Source organism: Apteryx mantelli, chromosome 3 (assembly GCF_036417845.1).
Source record: "Apteryx mantelli isolate bAptMan1 chromosome 3, bAptMan1.hap1, whole genome shotgun sequence".
Taxonomy (NCBI): domain Eukaryota; kingdom Metazoa; phylum Chordata; class Aves; order Apterygiformes; family Apterygidae; genus Apteryx; species Apteryx mantelli.
The window spans coordinates 77936452-77957101 of record NC_089980.1 but is presented as its reverse complement, the minus strand read 5'-3'; the positions used below and the strand labels follow the sequence as shown (position 1 = coordinate 77957101).

The following is a 20650-nucleotide window of genomic DNA, read 5'->3' as shown; positions in this document are numbered from 1 at the left end:
TGATTCAAAGTATTTCAAAGTTTCCTTTGAAATACCTTTTTATATACCTGCAGGACTAGGAGGTATCCTATCGCTCCACATTCTGTTCATTCTATTGTGAAACTATGTCAACCTACTGTTTCCATGCCACAAATTGAATTTTAAGGAGCAGAAGAAGAAATGTTGAAAACTATTAGAAAATAGTAAATTCTGTTGTTGTTGTTGTCATCAATTTTTGTATGTTTCATAGAGGACAGTGAGGTAACATCTTTAAACATAATGGGGTTTGTGCCTGTTTGATAAGCAACCAGACAGCTCTGCTGCAGAAAATGCAAGCTCTCCACATCCCAGTGATGTAAATTAAACTACTCTGTCACGTGATCATTCATTTCAGAGGAAATAAAATCTAATAAACTTTATGAAATTCAGAAATTTAATTTGGAACCTTGCCTACATCATTTGTTAAGTCAAGAAACAATTACTCAAGGCTAATTCTGTCACAGTAATTAAAAAAATGAAACTTATTTGTTTTACTCAATGAAAGTTTCATTTTATCTGTATAGTGAATTCTGTACAAAAAGGACACTGAGTTGAGAAAAACACTGATTTTGTGATCATGTCTTTAACTTACACAGACATAAGACAGAAAGTCTACTCTTTTATATCAAAATTGAACATACTCAAATCAGTATTACATGACTTTATTAAAAGATGCATGTAAAATAGACTATTCCCTATGTTTGGTTTAACTACTGACGCTGTGTGTTTAATTTATTTTGGTCAAATGTCTAGGACTGGAAAAAATGGCACTCTATCGGTGCGAGCTCTGGATGGCCCCAAAGCCAGCATTGTGCCAGCCACGTTCAGAGCAGTCTCTCCACCTGGATATACCATTCTGGATGTAGACGCTAATGCCATGCTGTTTGTCGGTGGTTTAACCGAAAAAATAAAGGTAAAGTGTTCTCTGTTTTACCTCACAGTAAAAATAATAAACTTTAATACATTGGCATCATTGTCATAGGTGCGTTAGTAATACATAGTACACCTGAGCTCTTGAAACATTTTTAGAATTTGCCTAGACATGTGCATAGATCTGAAGTTTGTCTTCCCGTGCCATTAGCTTGTTCTAACCAGAAGCCTGGTAGCTGCATTGGTGCAGGATTTAGCCCAAACAACTAATTCCTGCTGCGTGGCTGGGGGCTGCACTTTGGACATGCTGCTGCCCTCACTGGCTTTCAGTGTCACAGCAGCAGAAACTCAGTTCTGTCTGCGTGAATTCCCAGTCTCCTAACAACGTGTATAACCATATTCCTTTGTATTCAGGTCTACTTTTGGTGTTAGTGCTTTATTTTCTTCATTTTAGTTGATGTTTCTCCTCTGTATCACCCTTCTTTTCATGTGCTAAAATCTACCTGCATCAGATCCATGATCTATTCTGTCTTCTTTTTGCCCATTCATTTTCCGAGTGACTGCTTCTACATTGCTTAACTTAATTGGAATGAATACAAAATTTATACCAAATAGAATGGATGGAAATCTTTCCGCCAAAAAAAAACGCTCTCCGATAAGTATTAATTAGCATATATTTTCCAGTGGAACTCATTACAAAACACTTTAAATGAAATATTTTAATCCTGATTAATATTCTGACTTTTTTAATGTCAAAAATGTTAACTTTCCAAAAAAATAACATTTAACATAAAAAAAAAGTTAATATTTAAATATTCCCAGACTGTGAACTTAAGGAGCATTTATTTGCACTAAAGCTTTTGTATGTCCTCAAATATCAAAGTAGCACAATATTTTATAGTCCACCTTTCTAGTTTTCAGAAGGTTCAACTTTCTAGATGGTTCTGCTTTGGAAGTATGTGGCTAGACGCTCCCCTTCCTTGTAGTGTGGGTGCACATACCACTTTCCAGGACTGACAGAAAGACAAATAGGCCTTGGAGGATACAAGAGGAATAGAAAATGTAAATTCCACTTCCTTGAAATCAGTGCCTTGAAGTCCAGCTTCAGCTTCAAGATATCCATCTGTTTTGGAACATGCTTAATGTAACTTTAGTTAGAACTTGATCAGATTCCTAGTTGAGGCTTCTGCCCAAAGAAAAAGCAACTGTGAGCAAGCTTGCACAAATACCAGCTAACTTAACTATGACACAGAATGCTTGACAAGCATTCACAGAAACTTGGGAAAATATTTCATGGGATTTTGGGCTAAAAAAATTGCAAGTCATTCGATGTGAGCAGAACTCAGATCTGTGCTCTCTGCTTTATCTGGAATAGATATGCAAAAAAAAATGAACATTTTAAAGTTCTGAAGATGCAGATGCAATGTATCTCGAAGCTTCTTGTAGCACTTTAGAGGGGTGTAAACAACTGTCATGCTCATTTTCTAATGCCATTTGATTTCATATGAGAAATAGGCAAAACAGTCGATTGAACACTTCCTTGGAGAATCACACATTACAAAAAGTAGCCTTGCTGTCATCTCTTTCTATTTTCTCCGTGCAGCCTTAAACAGAGGTTCTAGTTTGCTGCCTTCCAGCTTTCTATCTAGAGATAACTAAAGGGTTTTTTTTCCTTCTGTGAGCCATAGACAAGAACCCTCGAAACATATTTCTAAAATTAATGAACCATCAGCTGCTAAAAGTGGCTCTGTACTGTAGAGTGGCCTCAATGGCTTTCTGTACTCTATCCCTATGATCTGTTTTTCCAAAGGGAGTGAAAATAAACCAGGGAGAGCTGGTGTAATTTCACAAACCTGATAGTTTTTCTCAGGTCTCTTATATTTTTGGATTTCTGCTGTGATGGATAAATGTTTCTACTGTTGTTTTCATCACTAACAAATTTAATTATGTTAAGCATTTAAGTCCTGTTTTTTAGTCTCCATAATAACTTTAACTCTATGAGAGCTTATATAAACACTGAACAGTCCTGTTCAGTGCTTGCAATGCTGCATATCTATAATGACCAAACACACCAGTTCCTAGAAGGCTATAGCATGGTTTCTGCCCACCGCAATGCAGTGTTTAGCTATCAAAGTATAACTGCAGGCTCAGGAAGACAAACTGGCTCAAATAAGGATCATAAGTGCCATACTGAGGATTAAAAGAATCATTTAATCATTCCATATTTAGAAAAGCACTTGAAAATTTGGTTTATGCATATATTTAAATTTCATTGACTCAGTTGAGACTGTAGAAAATGCATGGTTGGCTGGCATTTGGCCTGTTGCTCTTGGGTGATCCACCAAAAGAGTCAAGGAACTTCAAACTCAAACTAAAACTTGAAGCTTATTCAGATTTTATTTTAGATTTCACTTTCGAGTTATCAGAACACACATGAGGCAAGCGCTAAAGCCTAGTAATGCCATTTGTATTTGCACAGCTCTAGAATATCAAACTTCCCAGACCAAAGCTTTGACCTGATTTCCACCTTGAAAAAAATTCTTACATTTATATTAAAAACCCAGAGAATCAGAGATATTACAGAAATACAGCAATAGCTCTCCCTGCAGCAGTATTGTGCCATGGCATAAAATAGTTAGTGCCTAGTGCTAGCTTCTGCAGCAAAGCTGTCACATTAGGCATATTTTTTACTTACTTGATGTCATATCTAGTTTTGAGTTTTATAAATAGCTTATTGCTAAACAAAGAGCTCTGTGTTGCAGCCTGATGGTAGAAGAACGTAAGTGAGGCAAAGTGGTAAAGAGAGATCGCATCTATTCTTTGAGTAACCAGGCCCCAAAGCTGGTACCTACTGCTTTAATAAAAGATGTCACCATTCTTAACAAACCTTGTCTCACTTTAATTGCACTGTCAGAGAGAAAATTGGTTTGAATATTTCAATATTTAGTATTATGTCTACTGTTTGTTACTTAATGTTTACTGTTATTTAATATTTTGTTATAAATATTAACTTTGGGTATTTAATATTTAAGTACTAAAATTATTTGAATAGCACTTAGACAACGAGAATTAATAATGAAGCATCATGAAGTGTGTATTTAAGAAAAAGATAAGCTGTAGAAATGGCAGCAGAATCCCTAAAGGAAAAGGGTTCAAGAGTTCCTGATGTACTGGGGCCAGGAACATGGTAATGGTTAAATCTGAACTCTTTCCTGAAAAAAATGATATATATATATATTTTTTTTTATCCTTTAGTTAGAAACAGTGAGGCAGAGGTGGGTAGTGAGCACAGTTCAGCACTTAATACAGACATTAAGTGCAAGATGCAGTGCTGAACTGGAGCATGAATTACAGATGCTCCAGAAATTCTGATGCCAGAACACAGGTTTTCAACCTCAATAAGAATTCTTTAGACTTTTTTTTACTAGAACCATTTTTTCCATCTTAGCCAGGAAAACCATCCTGAAATCTGGTTCTCCTACAGGTAACTGAAGAAGAGGGCAAAGGTAGGAAGACACTGTATTGAAAGTTTGGTATGACTGGTGTATTTCCAAGTTAAGGTTTTAAACATTATCATACTTGCTCTGTTCAGGCACAGTCTGTGAACTAAAAGAAAAATGATAGCTTTAGGGTTTTTTGTAAGTATATTTATCATGGTACTGTTGTCAAGCTCACAAAATGAAGTCTTTCACTGAATATTTTTTTCAAAAACCTTGAAGATCTTTGGACATTTAGCAAGATCACTGATACTTTCAAAACCTTTGTCTCACAAATGTGCTTTTTCATATTACTGGGTTTTGGAGTGCATGAGGTTAGATTTGTCCTGGATTGTTGTCCACATCCCTTTTTGCATGCACTTTTTGCAGTGTATTCAAAAAAATACTCATTTTCGGTTTTTAAGAACATCTTTCATTTGACTTGAGTAGAAGACTATGATACTTAGATGTCATGAATTTCTCGGAAGTGACATTAAGTTCATACTTGTTGCTAATTAAAACCTTTCCAATTACTTGGGAAATATCACCACCACATTAAGTCTTTTGAGTCATACTTTTCCTTGAATATTTTCAAGTTGCACTCTTATTCTCTTGCACAATCTTAATATTGGTAATTGCTATATGGAAAACAGCAGGTGCTTGTCTATCTCAAATAGTTGAGTATATAGATTTTCAATCAGCTCATATTGATGAAGTGAAATTTAAATGAAAACAGATATTTTTAGAAAGATCATTTTGAGCTGAGTATTCTGTGTACTGTCAAATACCACTTGATCATAGCACCATGTTATGATCAAATGAGCACTATCCCATCTGTGTGGCCCTAGTTTAATGAGTTTTGGTGGGATATGAGGTTTGCTTGCTTTGCCATCTGTATTTTTTTCTGCAGCCAAAACACAGCGTGATTTTTATAGGTGTAGCCGGCTGAGTTCACGGTCAGTCTTTTAGCTTGGATGATCCACTCAATTTTCAGGCTTTTGAAAATTAAGTAAAGTGGAAGCAGTTTGCTTGTTGTATGGTGGGCAATATTTCCTGTAGTGCCTTCCATGACGCCTTAAAGAAAAACACAGACAGAGCTTGAAAAGAATCTGCTCTTCAACAAGTGCTAGTGGGCAGCTCTCTGACCAGCCAGGAAAGCAGACGGTGCAGGGGAGCCTGGAGGAGCCCCAGGTTCTCCAGGAACCATTCTGCTTTCCCCACAGTCTCAAATAAATAGGGTTTTCTATCCTGACTGATACAAGATTTAGCTCTCCTTTTTGCTGATCAGTTGTTCAATAGGAGGGCTTGTCAGATTAAATATTACTGTTGAGATTTAAAATAATAAGCATCTTCCTGTATTTCTGATTTTCATGCCAGTTGTGCTGTCAAGACACGGTAGGTCACTGAAAATTGAATTCTAATGAGGTTTGTGGTTTCTCGTTGCAGAAGTCGGATGCTGTAAGAGTCACCACCTTCACTGGCTGTATGGGTGAAACTTTTCTGGACAGCAAACCCATAGGACTGTGGAATTTCAGGGACATAGAGGGCGACTGCAAAGGATGTGCTGTCAGGTTGGTAATACATTGGTGGCTTCTTATGCCACTTTATGAACCTGTCTGTGATGACAACGCCTTCTGTTATAAGCAGTAGGAATTTCTACAGCAACCATCAAGTTCCAGTAGGCAACTATGATCCGTACATGACACTGCGAGTTGTAGGAAGTACAAAGTTATGTTGAAATTATGCCGAAAGGAGAAGCATCTAATCTGAGTGGTCAGGATCGTAACAGAACAAGGACAGCTGGTGCAGCAGCACTGTGATGGAGAGGCTCCTGCTAACCAGTAACCAGGATCAGTCAAAACACAAGAGAGGGCGATTTCCACAGTGGGACTGAGTCTGACTCGCAGACTGGATTCTGCAGCTCTGGTGCCTGGGCCTCTCATGCAGCATGGGACAGACTCAGGTGACTCAGGGTGCCTTTCACAGCCACCAGAGTAGTGAGCAGAGGCCCTCAAAAGAGAAAGGTGTTTTATCTCCTGTCCCTGTCGGAGAGCTCAGGTGCCAAATAGACTAAATAGCCCAGCTGTGCTGGGCCAGGGTTCACATATATAGGCATATATAGGCTCCTGAACTCTCTTCAGGAAGTCTGCAGCAAAGTTTTTTTCTTCCTTTCCAGGTGTGTCTTTGTCTCTACAGAGCTGCGATCCCTCTTCATGCCTCCTTCCAACCAAACAAATCTCCCACGCTTTACTGTGCAGTGTTTCAGCTTCAAATGCAACATTGATGAGGGCCCCCATACAGAGGCACAGCCTGATATTACAGCACAGACCTGGGAATTATCATGTAAAAAAGACTTAGATTGTGGGTCTCCTGCTTTATGGCTTTCACGGTGACCCGCTACATGAAAGTAGCATTGTCCTTGTGTACTGCTGCTTTTCAGTAAATTTGGCAGTGGCAGTTTATTGTATCATGCTTATCCTGTATTAGATAAAGTGTTGACCCACTCAAGGAAGTTAAGAATAGGCTGGTTTTCAAACTAGACTACTAAGGCTTAGCCCTTTGTAAATGATGGAAACTCCAGTTTTGAATAAAAACAATTTTGGAAACACCAGAGGATTTCCTTGGCCAATAATGTAGGCCCTTGACACTTAGGTGGCAATTTAAGCATCGTGATGATGGATATACGTGTTTCAGTTCCAAGCACGTAGTGGAGATGCATAAACCTTTATGTGGATCTCTGCCTAAATTTAATTTTCTCATTCAGTCAGTGATAGTGTAGAACTACTTGCTTAGAAGAGAGAAAAAAAAAGGATTGTAAAAAGAATACTAGACTTTGAAATTTGTAGAAAACTGCATTAAAGCTCCCTCTTACCTTAACTCATTGTTTCAATAGCATGAGAGTCCTGTTCTTCTGGAAAATGTATTTGCAACAAATTGCTGTTAAACATTACCATGGAGGGCTACAGGCCTACATTCAAGATCCTTTTATGTGTGTCCAGATAAATGAGAAACATGTTCCTAGCCAGTATTTCACATGTAGGTTCCTTGTTCAAATCTATTTATGTCTGTGGTTAACCCAACTCATTGCCGTCCTGCAGCTGTCTGGTCTGTGTGACAGAAATGGACAACAGTCTACATCATAAAGATCATATTCAACAATCTCACAACCTGATCTTTTCTGTTCTATAATGAGAGGAGTGCCAAAAAACTGTGGAGGGACTGGTGCTGCTGATCCTGCAGTGTTTGTAATTTGTGGGTAAACAGAGAATCGCAGTTTCCAAGTTTTCACTCTGGAGCCCTCCAAAAGTTGTAAAATCACTAACAATAACAAAAGTAAGACTTATTACAAAATGAAAGATTGCGTAATGCTATTTTACATTGAAGGCTGCACAATGAATCACTACAAACTGAGAGATACATAAGACAGGTTCCTCTTCTGTCTTCCTCCCAGAAGTGCTTTTGTTTTGGATACCCAGTGAGCTGACCTTAGAGCTTCAATTGTCAGAAAGGGGCTTTGATATAAAATCAAACCAAGTTCGGGCAGGCTCCTAGAAAGCATCCTCTCAACCCCCCTTTTTTTTTATTTTTTATTTTTTTCTTTTAACCTCACATGGCAAGGGAAACTGGTTGGAATTTCCTCCTTTTCAGCCCACAGGTGGCAGACAGTGAAGGGACTGTCCAGTTTGATGGTGACAGCTATGCAGTGGTGAGTCGCCCAATCCGCTGGAACCCCAATATTTCCACAGTCATATTCAAATTCAGGACCTTCTCATCCAATGCCCTGCTGATGTATCTTGCTACCGAGGACTTGGTAAGAATGAACAAGTAACCTCCACTCTCCTCACAGGTTTCACTCTATCTTTACAATGATTGAATTTGTCATAATAGGAAAGCAAATAGAAATTGAAAATAAAACTGTTCTGGAATGATGCAATCTGGTATCTGAGTGAAGACAGAAAATACTGTTGCATGGAAGTTGACATCTGGATATTAGACTGAGGGGAATTCCAGCTTTTCTGAAACTATTAATGAATTTAAGTTTACCCAAATACTTACCTGTGCAAACATTGCCAGTTACAGTTATACTTTTATAGCTTGAAATATCAGCAGGTGGAAGGGAAAGAATATGAGAAGAGACAGAACTTTTAGTTAAAAGTACTACTAATACATGGGAAAAGTTTGGGTCTAAGCTGAGTGGCAGTAAAGGGGAACTGAATGGTGCAACAAACAGGATGTGACGGTGATAACATTTTTTATGGAGTTTACAAATGGTGTCTTTTACAGCTGAACTAGAGAATAGAAAACATTGGTTATAAAGCTGTTCAAGATTTTATTCCTGTGCGTTTTCAAATGTGCATGGATAATAGAGAAATGTTAATGGAGGAAGTAAGCAGGCTGTGTAGCATCCGAGAAGATGAGCGAGAGATAGATAGGATGTTCTCAGAGACCTTACAGCTTCAAGAGTCTCAACCCCCCACAGCAGTGTAGATGCAGGCGGGCTCTGTGCCATGTGGAACAGTAAGTCATAACGCTGTAGGAGACGAAGGTTGGAAATTGGTCCCTTCTCATATGAGGAGAAAGACTCTTACTCCTCCTGAAGACTTGCAGTTGATGAACAGGTTCAGTGCCCTCCAAACTGAGGAGGAGCTGGGCATGGCTTCAAGTGAAGCAACTGGACCTACAAACCCTGTGACATGCAGGATCACCCAGAAGAAGCAGCAAGCGATTATTGTGGATGATTCCCTCCTGCAGGGGACAGAAGGCACCCATCTGCCGACCTGACCTCTTGTCTAGAGAGGTTTGCTGCCTGCTGGGGACTCGGATCCAAGATGTCATGGAAAGACTGCCAAAGCTCATCAGCCTGTTCAACTATTACTTGCTGCTGCTCTTCCACGTGGGCACCAACAATACTGCCAAGGGCAACTTGGAAAGTCTCAAATGGGATTACAGAGCTTTCAGGATGGTGGTCAGGGGTCTGAGGACCCAGGTCGTTTCCTTCTTGATCGTGCCAGTGAGGGGGAAGGATGGGAGGAGGAGTAGACAGATACTGCAAGTAAACAACTGGCTGCACAGCTGGTGTCAGCAACAGGATTTTGGTTTCTATGACCATGGAGCCCTGTTTGAAGATTGACAACTGACTGGGAGAGTTGGGATCCACCTCACTAAGCAGAGCACACACAGCTTTGCCAACAGGCTGGCCAACCTGGTAAGAAGGAGGGCTTTAAACTAGGAAAAACAGGGGAAGGGGAGAGTTATAGAGACCACGCAGTCAGCAAAACAGGGCTTAAGTTGGGATATCTCAAGCAATTGCATGCAGCTAAGGAAGTACCTACAAGACAAGACTATGGGGAAACCTCTTGCACCCCTTCTGGGAAATCAGCATGTTCAAATACCTCTCTGAAGTGCCTGTACACAAATGCACGCAGCATGGGGAATAAACAGGAGGAATTAGAGCTCTGTGTGCAGTTGCAGGGCCATGATCTCATTGGCATTACAGAGACATGGTAGGATAGCTCGCATCACTGGAATGCTGCCATGGAAGACTACATGCTCTTTAGGAAGGACAGGCCAGGAAGGCGAGGAGGGGGTGTCGCCCTTTATGTGAGAGAGCAACTGGAATGTAATGAGCTGTGCCTAAAGGGTAGATGATGAGCAGTTGGAGAGCTTATGGGTAAGGATTAAGGGGCAGACTAACATGGGTGACACTGCTCTGGGTGTTTGCTACAGGCCACCTGATCAGGAAGAGGAAGTAGATGAGGCCTTCTACAGACAGCTGGAAGTAGCCTCACGATCCCAGGCCCTGGTTCTCATGCGGGACTTCAACCACCCTGATATCTGCTGGAAGGACAACACAGCTAAGCACAAACAGTCCAGGAGGTTCCTGCAGAGCACTGATGATAACTTTTTGGCACAGGTGGTGGAGGAGCCGAGGAGAGGTGTGCTGCTGGACCTCGTACTAACAAACAAAGAAGGACTGGTGGAAGATGTGAAGGTTGGGGGCAGCCTCGACTGCAGTGACCATGAGATGGTGGAGTTCAGGATCCTGTGAGGAGGAAGCAGGGCAGAAAGTAGGATCACAACCCTGGACTTGAGAGCAAACTTTGGCCTCTTCAGGGACCTTCTTGGAAGAATCCCATGGGATAGGGCCCTAGAAGGAAGAGGGGTCCAAAAAAGCTGGTTAATATTCAAGGATCACCTCCTCCAAGCTCAAGAATGGTGCATCCCAATGAGCAAGAACTCAAGAAAGGGGGGAGGCAGGAGACCTGCATGGATGAACAAGGAGCACCTGGCAAAACTTAAAGAGAAGAAGAAAGTGTACAGAAGGTGGAAGCAGGGACGGGCCACCTGGGAGGAATATAGGGACATCATCCGAGTATGCAGGGATGAGACTAGGAAGACCAAGGCACATTTGGAGTTTAATCTGGCAAGGGATGTCAAAGACAGCAAGAAGGGCTTCTTTAAATACATCAACAACAAAAGGAAGACTAGGGAAAATGTGGGCCTGCTGCTAAATGGGGCAGGGGCCCTGGTGACAAAGGATACAGAAAAGGCAGAGATACTGAATGCCTTCTTTGCTTCAGTCTTTACTGTTAAGACCAGCCCTTAGGAATCCCAGACCATGGAGACCAGGGAAAAAGTCTGGAGAAAGGAAGACTTTCCCTTGGTGGAGGAGGACTGGGTTAGAGATCATTTAGGCAAACTTGACATCCAGAAGTCCATGGGCCCTGATGGGATGCATCCCCAAGTGCTGAGGGAGCTGGCGGATGTTATTGCTAGGCCACTCTCCATCATCTTTGAAAGGTCATGGAGAACAGGAGAGGTGTCTGAGGACTAGAAGAAAGCCAGTGTCACTCCAGTCTTCAAAAAGGGCAAGAAGGAGGACCCAGGAAACTACAGGCCAGTCAGCCTCACCACGATCCTTGGAAAGATGATAGATGAGCTAATCCTGGATGTTATCTCCAAGCACGTGGAGGACAAGAAGGTGATGAGGAGTAGTCAGCATGGCTTCACCAAGGGGAAATCATGCTTAACCAATCTGATAGCCTTCTATGATGGAATGACTGGCTGGGTAGATGAGGGGAGAGCAGTGGATGTTGTCTGCCTTGACTTCAGCAAGGCTTTTGACACTGTCTCCCAAAACATCCTCATAGGTAAGCTCAGGAAGTGTGGGCTAGATGAGTGGACAGTGAGGTGGATTGAGAACTGGCTGAATGGCAGAGCTCAGAGAGTTGTGATCAGCGGCACAGAGTCTAGTTGGAGGCCTGTAGCTAGCAGTGTTCCCCAGGGATCAATACTGGGTCCAGTCTTGTTCAACTTCTTCATCAGTGACCTGGATGAAGGGACAAAGTGCACCCTCAGCAAGTTTGCTGATGATACAAAACTGGGAGGAGTGGCCGATACCCCAGAGGGCTGTGCTGCCATTCAGAGAGACCTGGAGAGGCTGGAGAGGTGGGCGGAGAGGAACCTCATGAAGTTCAATAAAGGCAAGTGCAGGGAGGAATAACCCCATGCACCAGTACAGGCTGGGGGCTGACTTGCTGCAAGCAGCTCTGCAGAGAAGGACCTGGGAGTGCTGGTGGACACCAAGTTAAGCACGAGCCAGCAGTGTGCCCTTGTGACCAAGAAGGCCAATGGTATGCCGGATTGCCTTAGGAAGAGCATTGCCAGCAGGTCAAGGTAGGTGATCCTCCCCCTCTACTCAGCCCTGGTGAGGCTGCATCTGGAGTGCTGTGTCCAGTTCTGGGCTCCCCAATACAAGAGAGACATGGAGCTACTGGAGCCAGTCCACCAAAGGGCTGCTAAGATGATGAAGGGACTGGAGCATCTGTCATATGAGGAAAGGCTGAGAGACCTGGGACTATCCAGCCTTGAGAAGAGAAGGCTTAGGGGGATCTTATCTATGTTTATAAATATCTGAAGAGAAGATGCAAGGATGACAGAGCCAGACTCTTCTCAGTGTTGCCTGGTGATAGGATAAGAGGCAATGGGCACAAACTGAAACACAGGAAGTTCTGTCTGAACATGAGGAAAAACTTCTTTACCGTGGGGATGACTGAGCACTGGAACAGGTTGCCCAGAGAGGTTGTGGAGTCTCCATCCTTGGAGATATTCAACAGCCGTCTGGACACAATCCTGGGCAACATGCTGTAGGTGACCCTGCTTGAGCAGGGGGGTTGGGCTATATGATCTCCAGAGGTCCCTTCCAACCTCAACCGTTTTGTGATTCTGTGTGATTTATAAAGACCTCTGGCCAGATCTTCACATGAATCTGGAATAACTGGGTTTCAGCATCTGTGATCCAGATTTACTTGCAAGCCTGACTGGGAACAGAATCCTTTCCTTATCCTTTTCATATGGATCAAAAATTATGTACAGTAGTTCTCAGTGTTAGGCATGTCTTGAAGCATTTATGGAGCACTCACTATTTTATATGTCAGAAAATGCATTTGGGTAAATCAGTCTTATTTCCGATTTCTGTAACTCTCTTTTTCCTCTTGGGAAAGCTGAACAGAATTGCTGAAATTATTGAGGCAGCAGGTGCTGCCTTATTGTCAGTGACTGACTTTACTAAAAGATAACATTGTATTATGAAAATTATATCTTTATGTAGTTTTTTATAATTGTTATTTAATTCTTATAATTGTATCTTGATAGTATAATTATGTAATTATTTTATATCATTCTATGTAATTATTATTACTTTATGCATTTTTTATATAAAAAATGATACAATTTTATTTGTGAACGAGACTGGAAGTAAGCCATGGAGCAGGAAGGCAAGCAGTTCCTGATAGAACCTCTCTCTTAAAATACGGTTCCAGAGTATGAAAACTTTGAAGATGCTTATAATGCATGGATAGAAATACATAAGCAGCTAGAGTACTGACTTTATTAAATTTTACTCTTTTCTCCTTAGCATAAATTTGTGTTGGTATGCATGACATTATTCTCCCAGTTTTGCAGAAGTATTCAGCACATAGTAAACTTATCTGCACTTTCCCTATATCTGTGCAGCACAGACAGAACTAGCCATAAGCAAGATGATTACTAAACTTGAAATTTCTCTGATACACTCATGTCCTGGGTCATAGTTCCACCATTATTTGCTTGCTGCCTTCCAGTTACCTGGCTGTTTGTTTTCCTCTTTGTATCCTGCCAGATATTTTTCTGTAGATATTGAAGTGTATACCATGGCTGCAATCAGCCATCCCCGGTTACTACTTAGATATTGGTATCAGTGGTTGATAAGAAAAAAAAAGTTCATAGCTCTATACTGCTCCATCAGTATAGATTATTGTTTGGAAACCCTGGTGAAACAAGTCTGTTTCACCATCTTTAGTATTGTTGTTTTCTGCCTTGCAAGTTTAAAGCTACCTGATATACGTAATAAATACACTAAATGTAGTACAGAAATATACTCAACGCTGAGTATTAATTTCAGGTAATTATAATTTGTATTCCTGTCTTCAATCTGAGAAAATTGTAGTACAGATTCTCCAGCAAAACTCCAGTTAATTTAGCAAAACTCCAGATAAGTGAGCAATCCAAAGTAGAAGAAATGGGAAAAAAGGGAGCTTGTTGGCACTAGACTGTGGTACATTACAGTTCTGGGCAGTAAACACCTAAGTAGATTTACAAAAGCGATTGACAAAAGTTGTCTATTGCCACTCAAAAAAAGAGAAAGTATTTGTTTAATGTCATGTGTCTCTTATCTGAATGACCAGGAACTATAATTCATGTGCTTTTCACCCCTGTATCTAATCCCTTTCATTCACAGAAGGATTTCATGAGTGTAGAACTCAGCGGTGGGCATATAAAAGTCAGCTATGATCTGGGTTCAGGCACTGCTTCTGTTATCAGCAACCAAAATCATAATGATGGCAAATGGAAATCTTTCACCCTGTCAAGAATTCAGAAACAAGGTGAGTTCCTATGGAGGTAACACCATGAGTTTCCTAATTACCCTATCCAGCACAGCTAACCGTCTAATCATGGGGAAGATGATGTACAAAATTGCTGGAGTTAGAAAGTTCTGGGAACTTCTGTGCAGATTGCAGGTGTGTTAGGTTGGATATGAGTGATTGCAGTGTCAAACAGACCTTTTATGATTTTCTCTGAAACTGTTAGCTTAATTTTCAAGCGTAATTCTGCTTTATAGCTGGGTAAATGACATCCTAAAATGCTTTTGAGTGAAAAAAGGAAGCTTTTTCATGAATTCCCTGATATTGTTCAAAATCATAAAACAAACCTATGTGATTTTTGTTGGGACAGCAATAGCTTTTATGCTATACAGTCCTCTCATACTCAGTGTATCCCAAAGTGCTTGAAAAAAATACTGACTTAGATACTGATAGTACAGTATCTTGGTAGACAAACACAACAGTCATTTGATATTCAGTAATGATATGCCAGGTGCCAGCACATGAATCTGCATGGAGGCAACTGGGGATATTTTGAAAAGTGCCACTGACTTTTTAACCTTTGTGCAAAATGTGAAGTGGTAGCATTTGATAAGATCGGTAAGAATCGTGGCTATCGTGCTGGCGAAACCCTTCCCTGTTTTTTTTTTAATCTACTTACCAGACTGCTAGTATCTTACCTGAGACAAATTAATTTTATTTATGGCATCTGTGACAGTATCCTTGTGCCTTTGTATCCTAAAGTCTTACTCCAGTCTGAATCTTCAGGGTCACCGAGAGCCCCTGAATAGACTCTTCCTCCTCCGGCCCCTGCAGTGCCAGCTCTCTACCTGGCCTTCGTGTCTCAGATGCAGACTCACTCTTTTGTCATGCAGCTGAAGTGGAGGAGGTACGTGGGAGCTCCAATTCCGGTTAAAATGATCCGGAGCTCTCACGTGGAGATTTGCTGCATCTTTAAATGAGGGATGCCTTTTGTTATCCAGATATCTTGATACATACTTAACTCAGGACAGGTTAAGATATAATACGATGTCAAGTAACTCTAATTTATTCATATCATTCAAAGTAGATAGCATCATGTGTTTATAAAGAAGATATAATTACAGAAATGAAAGGAAAATTACACTTAGTCTATTTACAGGAAGGTACAGCAGGAAAGTCTATCCCTCGTTCAATCTTCTTCCACTCCTGACAGCTGTGTAGTTTGGTTTCAGGTTTTGTACATTCCTTCTCTAAGGCATTTTTTCATCAGCCTCTACAAGAGACTTCCCTGTAGGGAGAGCTTCCATTGGAGAACGCTCTTCCTCACATCTTGCTCTCAGATTGCTCCTTTCTCTCCATGGACTATATATGCCCTCATCTAGCCAGTCCTTCCTTTGAAATCTCCCAAGACTTTCATCTCCAAAAATCATTCTTTTCCACCTTTAACCAGAAATCAGCCTGGTCACTCTTTTATTTAAAATAAAGGTTCTTTCCATTCCTTAAGTATGTAAATAACTGGGGGGGGGGGGGACGGTTAAAGATTAGAAGTGATTTCCTGCATTTAACTGTCTGTAGCCAAAAAAAAGAGAAAAAAAAAAGAGAAGAAAAACCTTCTTTGCATCCATGAGGGAGGACATCCCCTTATTCCTTGGGAGCTGCCTGGTATTTTTCAGTGTGGCAAGTCTCTCTCACTAAACCTTACACTTTATATTAATCTGTACATTAAAAACATACATGGAACAATCATTTATATGAATAATTGTGCATAGCTCATCACTGACTCTGGATTGAGATAAGACATGACAGAGGTTGATTGCCTTGGATTGACAAGGGGTTTCAAGTGATTGATCTCCAATCTCAGGCGCATTATGACAATGCTGAACAAACTTCTTCATTAAAAAAAAAATTGTTCAAGTGACAAGCTTTGAACTGAAATCACAAATTAGATGTAAAATGATCTCTTCTATCTTGATTTTGTCCTGAAATGTTAACTCAAAATCATACTGACAAAGAGAACATACCAAATTAGAACTGGTTTAGGGGATATATAAAAATAAAGCATACAGAATTGCTCTAGCATTTTCAGGTTGTTACGGCAACAGAGGGAAGTGCGGGTCTCTCCCCCCACCCATGATTGACAGTTTGGAAATCCAGTACTTTAACTGCAAAAGAAAAAAAAATCCTTGGCCCTCCTCCAACCTGCTAACCCTCCCCATATTTCTCTTTTGGTTTCTTCACGGGGCAAATTAAGCCATTATTGTTCATGTCTGATATTTTGAAACTAATCTTAATCTCTTCCAGCCAACATATCAATTGTAGACATAGACACCAACAAAGAAGAGACTGTAGCAACAACTTCTACAGGAAGCCACTTTGGGCTTAACTTGAAAGGGGATGAGAAAATATATTTTGGGGGATTGCCAACCCTGAGAAATCTAAGGTAATGTGTCTCTAAGCAATTTCTTTATGTTTGGGAAGAGAATCCTATTCTCTGTATCACTTTCTCAAGTTCACTTGCAGTAAGTGAATGGTGAATTCCCAAAGCACCTACAATTACACACCAGACTGACACTTGCTCTGTATACGCTGTAAATATCAGTGTGACACAGCCCACATTGTTCGCAACCCAAATACAATGTAAGCTGCAATAACAGTGCAGTACAGCTTTCTGATGCTGTGCACAACCATGATGTAGCTGGTGTTCTATTTTTAAGTGTATTCTTTTATTCGATGAATAGAATTTGTGACTCCAAACTTAAATAAGTACTCCATACCTCCACAAAATTAAGCACAAGCACTTACGTTATGTGCGTAAGTAGCAAAATTGAACTGCAAGGTATGACTCATAGGATTACTGTTATATGGATGCACATGTCTTTGCATAATCAGGGTCAGTATACTTTTAATACATATAAAAATATTGCATATAGAAATCATTTTAAATCATTTGTAGGCATAAATTCCTGGGCTCCCTAGATTAAATTCCTCCTACGTTCAGGAAATAAAGCATATGATATGATACTTTTGATATATTTAATGTAAGTAGAATGAAATGTGGCTAGCTTTTTCCTTAGTAGGCCCAATCCTGAATTTTTTACTCAAATAAAATTCCCATTGTTTAATTATTTATAAAATATTTCATATTATTATTGACAAACTTTAACTGGAGCTTTAATAAACTTTAAGTAATGGGGTAACAGGTACTTGAATTTAGCAAGTACATTACGTGGTTTTTAATAAACCAAAAAAGCTTCTCAGGGCTTAAATGAATACTCAGCAGTTTTGCAGTGACAAGAACAAGAGAATTCTGCGCTGCAACAAGCAGATGAACAACACAAAAACAAACCCATTAATCTATGTCAGCTTTAGCTACCCAGCATGGTGACAGCCTAAAGTTGCCTTGTGCACAAGGAACGGTTGTGACTGGTCCATAGGCTGTTCTGCAGCTAAAAGAACGGACGTATTTATTAATTTATTGGGTTAATAACTGACCTATGATGTCCACTTACCCAGTGATAAAAAGATCCAAGCTATTTTACACATGAAATATAACACTATATTATGTAATCATGAAATCACACCAGTGCATAACAAAATGTCTAGAGAAATTATCTTTCTGCAAATCCTTTGTGGTTGCTTAAAAAATAAGTGTACCACAGCTACTTGGACCTGTAGTAACTTTCTGCCTACAGCTGTGATTCATTGGTCATTGACGCAAGATGCGTGTGACAGTAAATTAGAATCAAAGATAGTGAGAGGGGGATTAGGGACGAGCCAAGCTACCGCAAGCCCTCGGCACTGAAGTACCCATGACTTTGTAAATATCAAGCGATGTCAGTCCTGCCAAATTTTCCTACATGATTTGCTCTTACTCAGACCAAGTATAACAACAAATTATTAAAGCTCCCAGATATATTACATTTTAAGGTATCTGTTTGCAGACTAACAGTTAATTTTTGTAGCCTAATAGTGTGTATACATAGTTGAAAAGAATCTCACGATCCATCATGTGTTGTTTATAAATGATGTATATCTGCTTCAGTGTGAACTATTTTGAACCTTGCTAATAAATAACATTTTCTACAATTAATATAATTTTGATTTTTTTGTTTTTTTGTCTTTCTCTCTCACCCTAGTATGAAAGCAAGGTAAAAATAATCAGATTACTTGCATGACTTGCATGCATCTAGTAAGCACAGCTTGGAAGTACAGGCAGCAATGCAGAAGCGGCATGGGGGTAGTATTGGTACCAGCTGTTACGCTAGGACTGTTAACTCAGCTAGTTGGCCTTGCTGCAACAAGCAACGCTGCTCCCAGATGCTTAACACTGTCACGTTACATGCTGCGCACACACCTACTCAAACAACTTCAGCGTTTCTTCACGCAGCTGCTTCCTTCAGCCGTGTGTGTTTGTTGCCTGGGGAGGCTTTGGGAGCGCAGCTCCTGCAAGCTGTATTTCAGAGCTTGGATATGACTTCTGCTATGTAAGAGCAACACAGTTCATTATGTTCTGGGTCAATAGGTGAGGAGCGCTGCACTCCCAGCGAGCAATTTAATTGCTGAAAAGGGTACAACAGCTAAGTGCAGGCTTTTGTGAAAGTTGCCACTTCTGATTTTAAGAGTGGGGAGGTGTCACCGATTTCTGTGTTTTCAGGTTGGGTCAGTCTGTGTCCACTACTTTTGCTTTTCAGATATCAACTAAACTTGACCCTGATTTCCAAAGTAATACCTGGCTTCAGTCTGAAAAATGCAACTTGCCCACCCTGATCCAATAAGCCCATTTTTTTAAACAAACCTGTATTATTTTCTCCTATAATCCAGAAATCTTTTTTTGCCTACTCATGAAATTGAGCCAAAAAATGCCCCCCCCCCAAAAAAACAAGAATTATCTAAGATCTCAATGAACTCAGACCTTTTTTTGTATCTTTTGGAGGGGAACAAGGGGAAAAAGAAAGTCTTAAGAAAAGGTGAAGCAAGTGCTAAATGATTACGAGGATGCAGAGTTCATGTCTCTCGTTGGGAATTACAGGATGAGACAACAGCAAATTCCTGTAACTGGGCAGCATGAGGGCAGTTGGACAGGGCAAGAAGCGGGTAGGAATATGATTTTTTTCTGGATGGCAAAGACAGGAGAGCGTTGGGCATTATTGACAGTGAGCTGGCAAAAGAGTTCTGCTGCTGGGAAGATGAGTCTATAAAGGAACTGGGGATGTAGAGCTGGGATGTAGAAAATCAAAAGTGAAAGGTGACCCTAACTACATGACTGTAAATAAAGCAGAATGAGGATTATTTTAGTAAACCAGATGGTTACTTTAACTTACGCAAATTTGGCAGAGAATACGCTGAACTTGCTAGGATTGCTATAATGTGAGGAATGGCTTTCAGTACCAAAATGTGCAGCTGAATAGTATCTGTGTAAGATGGTTTTATTTTGTAATTAATGTTCTTCAGAATCTTTTCTTTCCTATCAGAGAGCTAAGTTTTATTTTTCCCCACAGTTTTAAATCCTTATTATTTTCCAAAATCATTTTTCTTTCTCTGAGCTGTTCGGGTTATTCAGGTGTTCTGCAAAACTGTCTGTCATCAAGCATGGATGACTGTAATATCATAAGTGAGTGAATTAACTGGTGCTTTTTTTGTTCGCTTTGGATTTAGTCTCCATGGCATGAGTAGCAACTTTCTTTCTGAAGTGACTTGAAGAGGCCTTTTTTCTTGCAAACCTGGTTCAGATGTTGGCAGCAGTTATGGCCCTCACCCTGGTGTTCCTAGGCCTGTAATCTCCAAATCGTATTTTTTCACTCAGACATGCTAGGTGCAATGTTTCTTTCAGGATTTTTCTCATTTCTTCTGGCTTCTAGCTGTTAAACCGAAGTCTGGAACTTTGCAATTCTGTTAGAATATTTCATGCTTTGGATGTATAGTCAGGTTTGGGAACAAACCTGAGTGGTTTTTTTTATTTAACTGACTGAAAAGGTCAAATATATTGCTGCATCACAAACTGAAATACACTGCAATTTTCATACTGCAGTGAATGATACTTGAAAAATAAAATATATAGAAAACAAATGTCAGTCATATGAACATAAGGGATTTCCAAAGCATAAAAAAAAATCCAAGAGTCAAACAAAGTATTTTTTTTCAGCCTTTAGCAAATATTTCATCCAAAATGTTTGTATGCTGCAGAAGTTCCTCTTTCATTAAGATCTAGTATGCATAAAGATGAACAAACCATCTGTCTTCCAGTCAAGGTCTCTCTTTATTGTTATGATTCCCCAGCTTGCATCTTTCTGCTTTGCCTGAAGAACAACTACTTACTTATTTCATAGTTCACTGCATTTAAACACCAAAGGTGACAGCACTCCTTTACAAAAAAGAAAAAGTAGA

At 40.2% G+C, this 20650-nt stretch overlaps 1 protein-coding gene across 1 annotated transcript in view; it reads left to right on the top strand.

The window, feature by feature from the left end:
* The window catches only part of LAMA2 (laminin subunit alpha 2), a 387138-nt gene that overhangs the window by 339036 nt on the left and 27452 nt on the right, over positions 1-20650 (top strand). Inside the window, exons 48-53 of the mRNA XM_067294582.1 lie at positions 772-931; positions 5811-5935; positions 8013-8175; positions 14143-14287; positions 16568-16706; positions 18403-18414. Of these exons, the coding sequence (XP_067150683.1) occupies positions 772-931; positions 5811-5935; positions 8013-8175; positions 14143-14287; positions 16568-16706; positions 18403-18414 (744 nt within the window). The remainder of the gene's footprint in view (positions 1-771; positions 932-5810; positions 5936-8012; positions 8176-14142; positions 14288-16567; positions 16707-18402; positions 18415-20650) is intronic.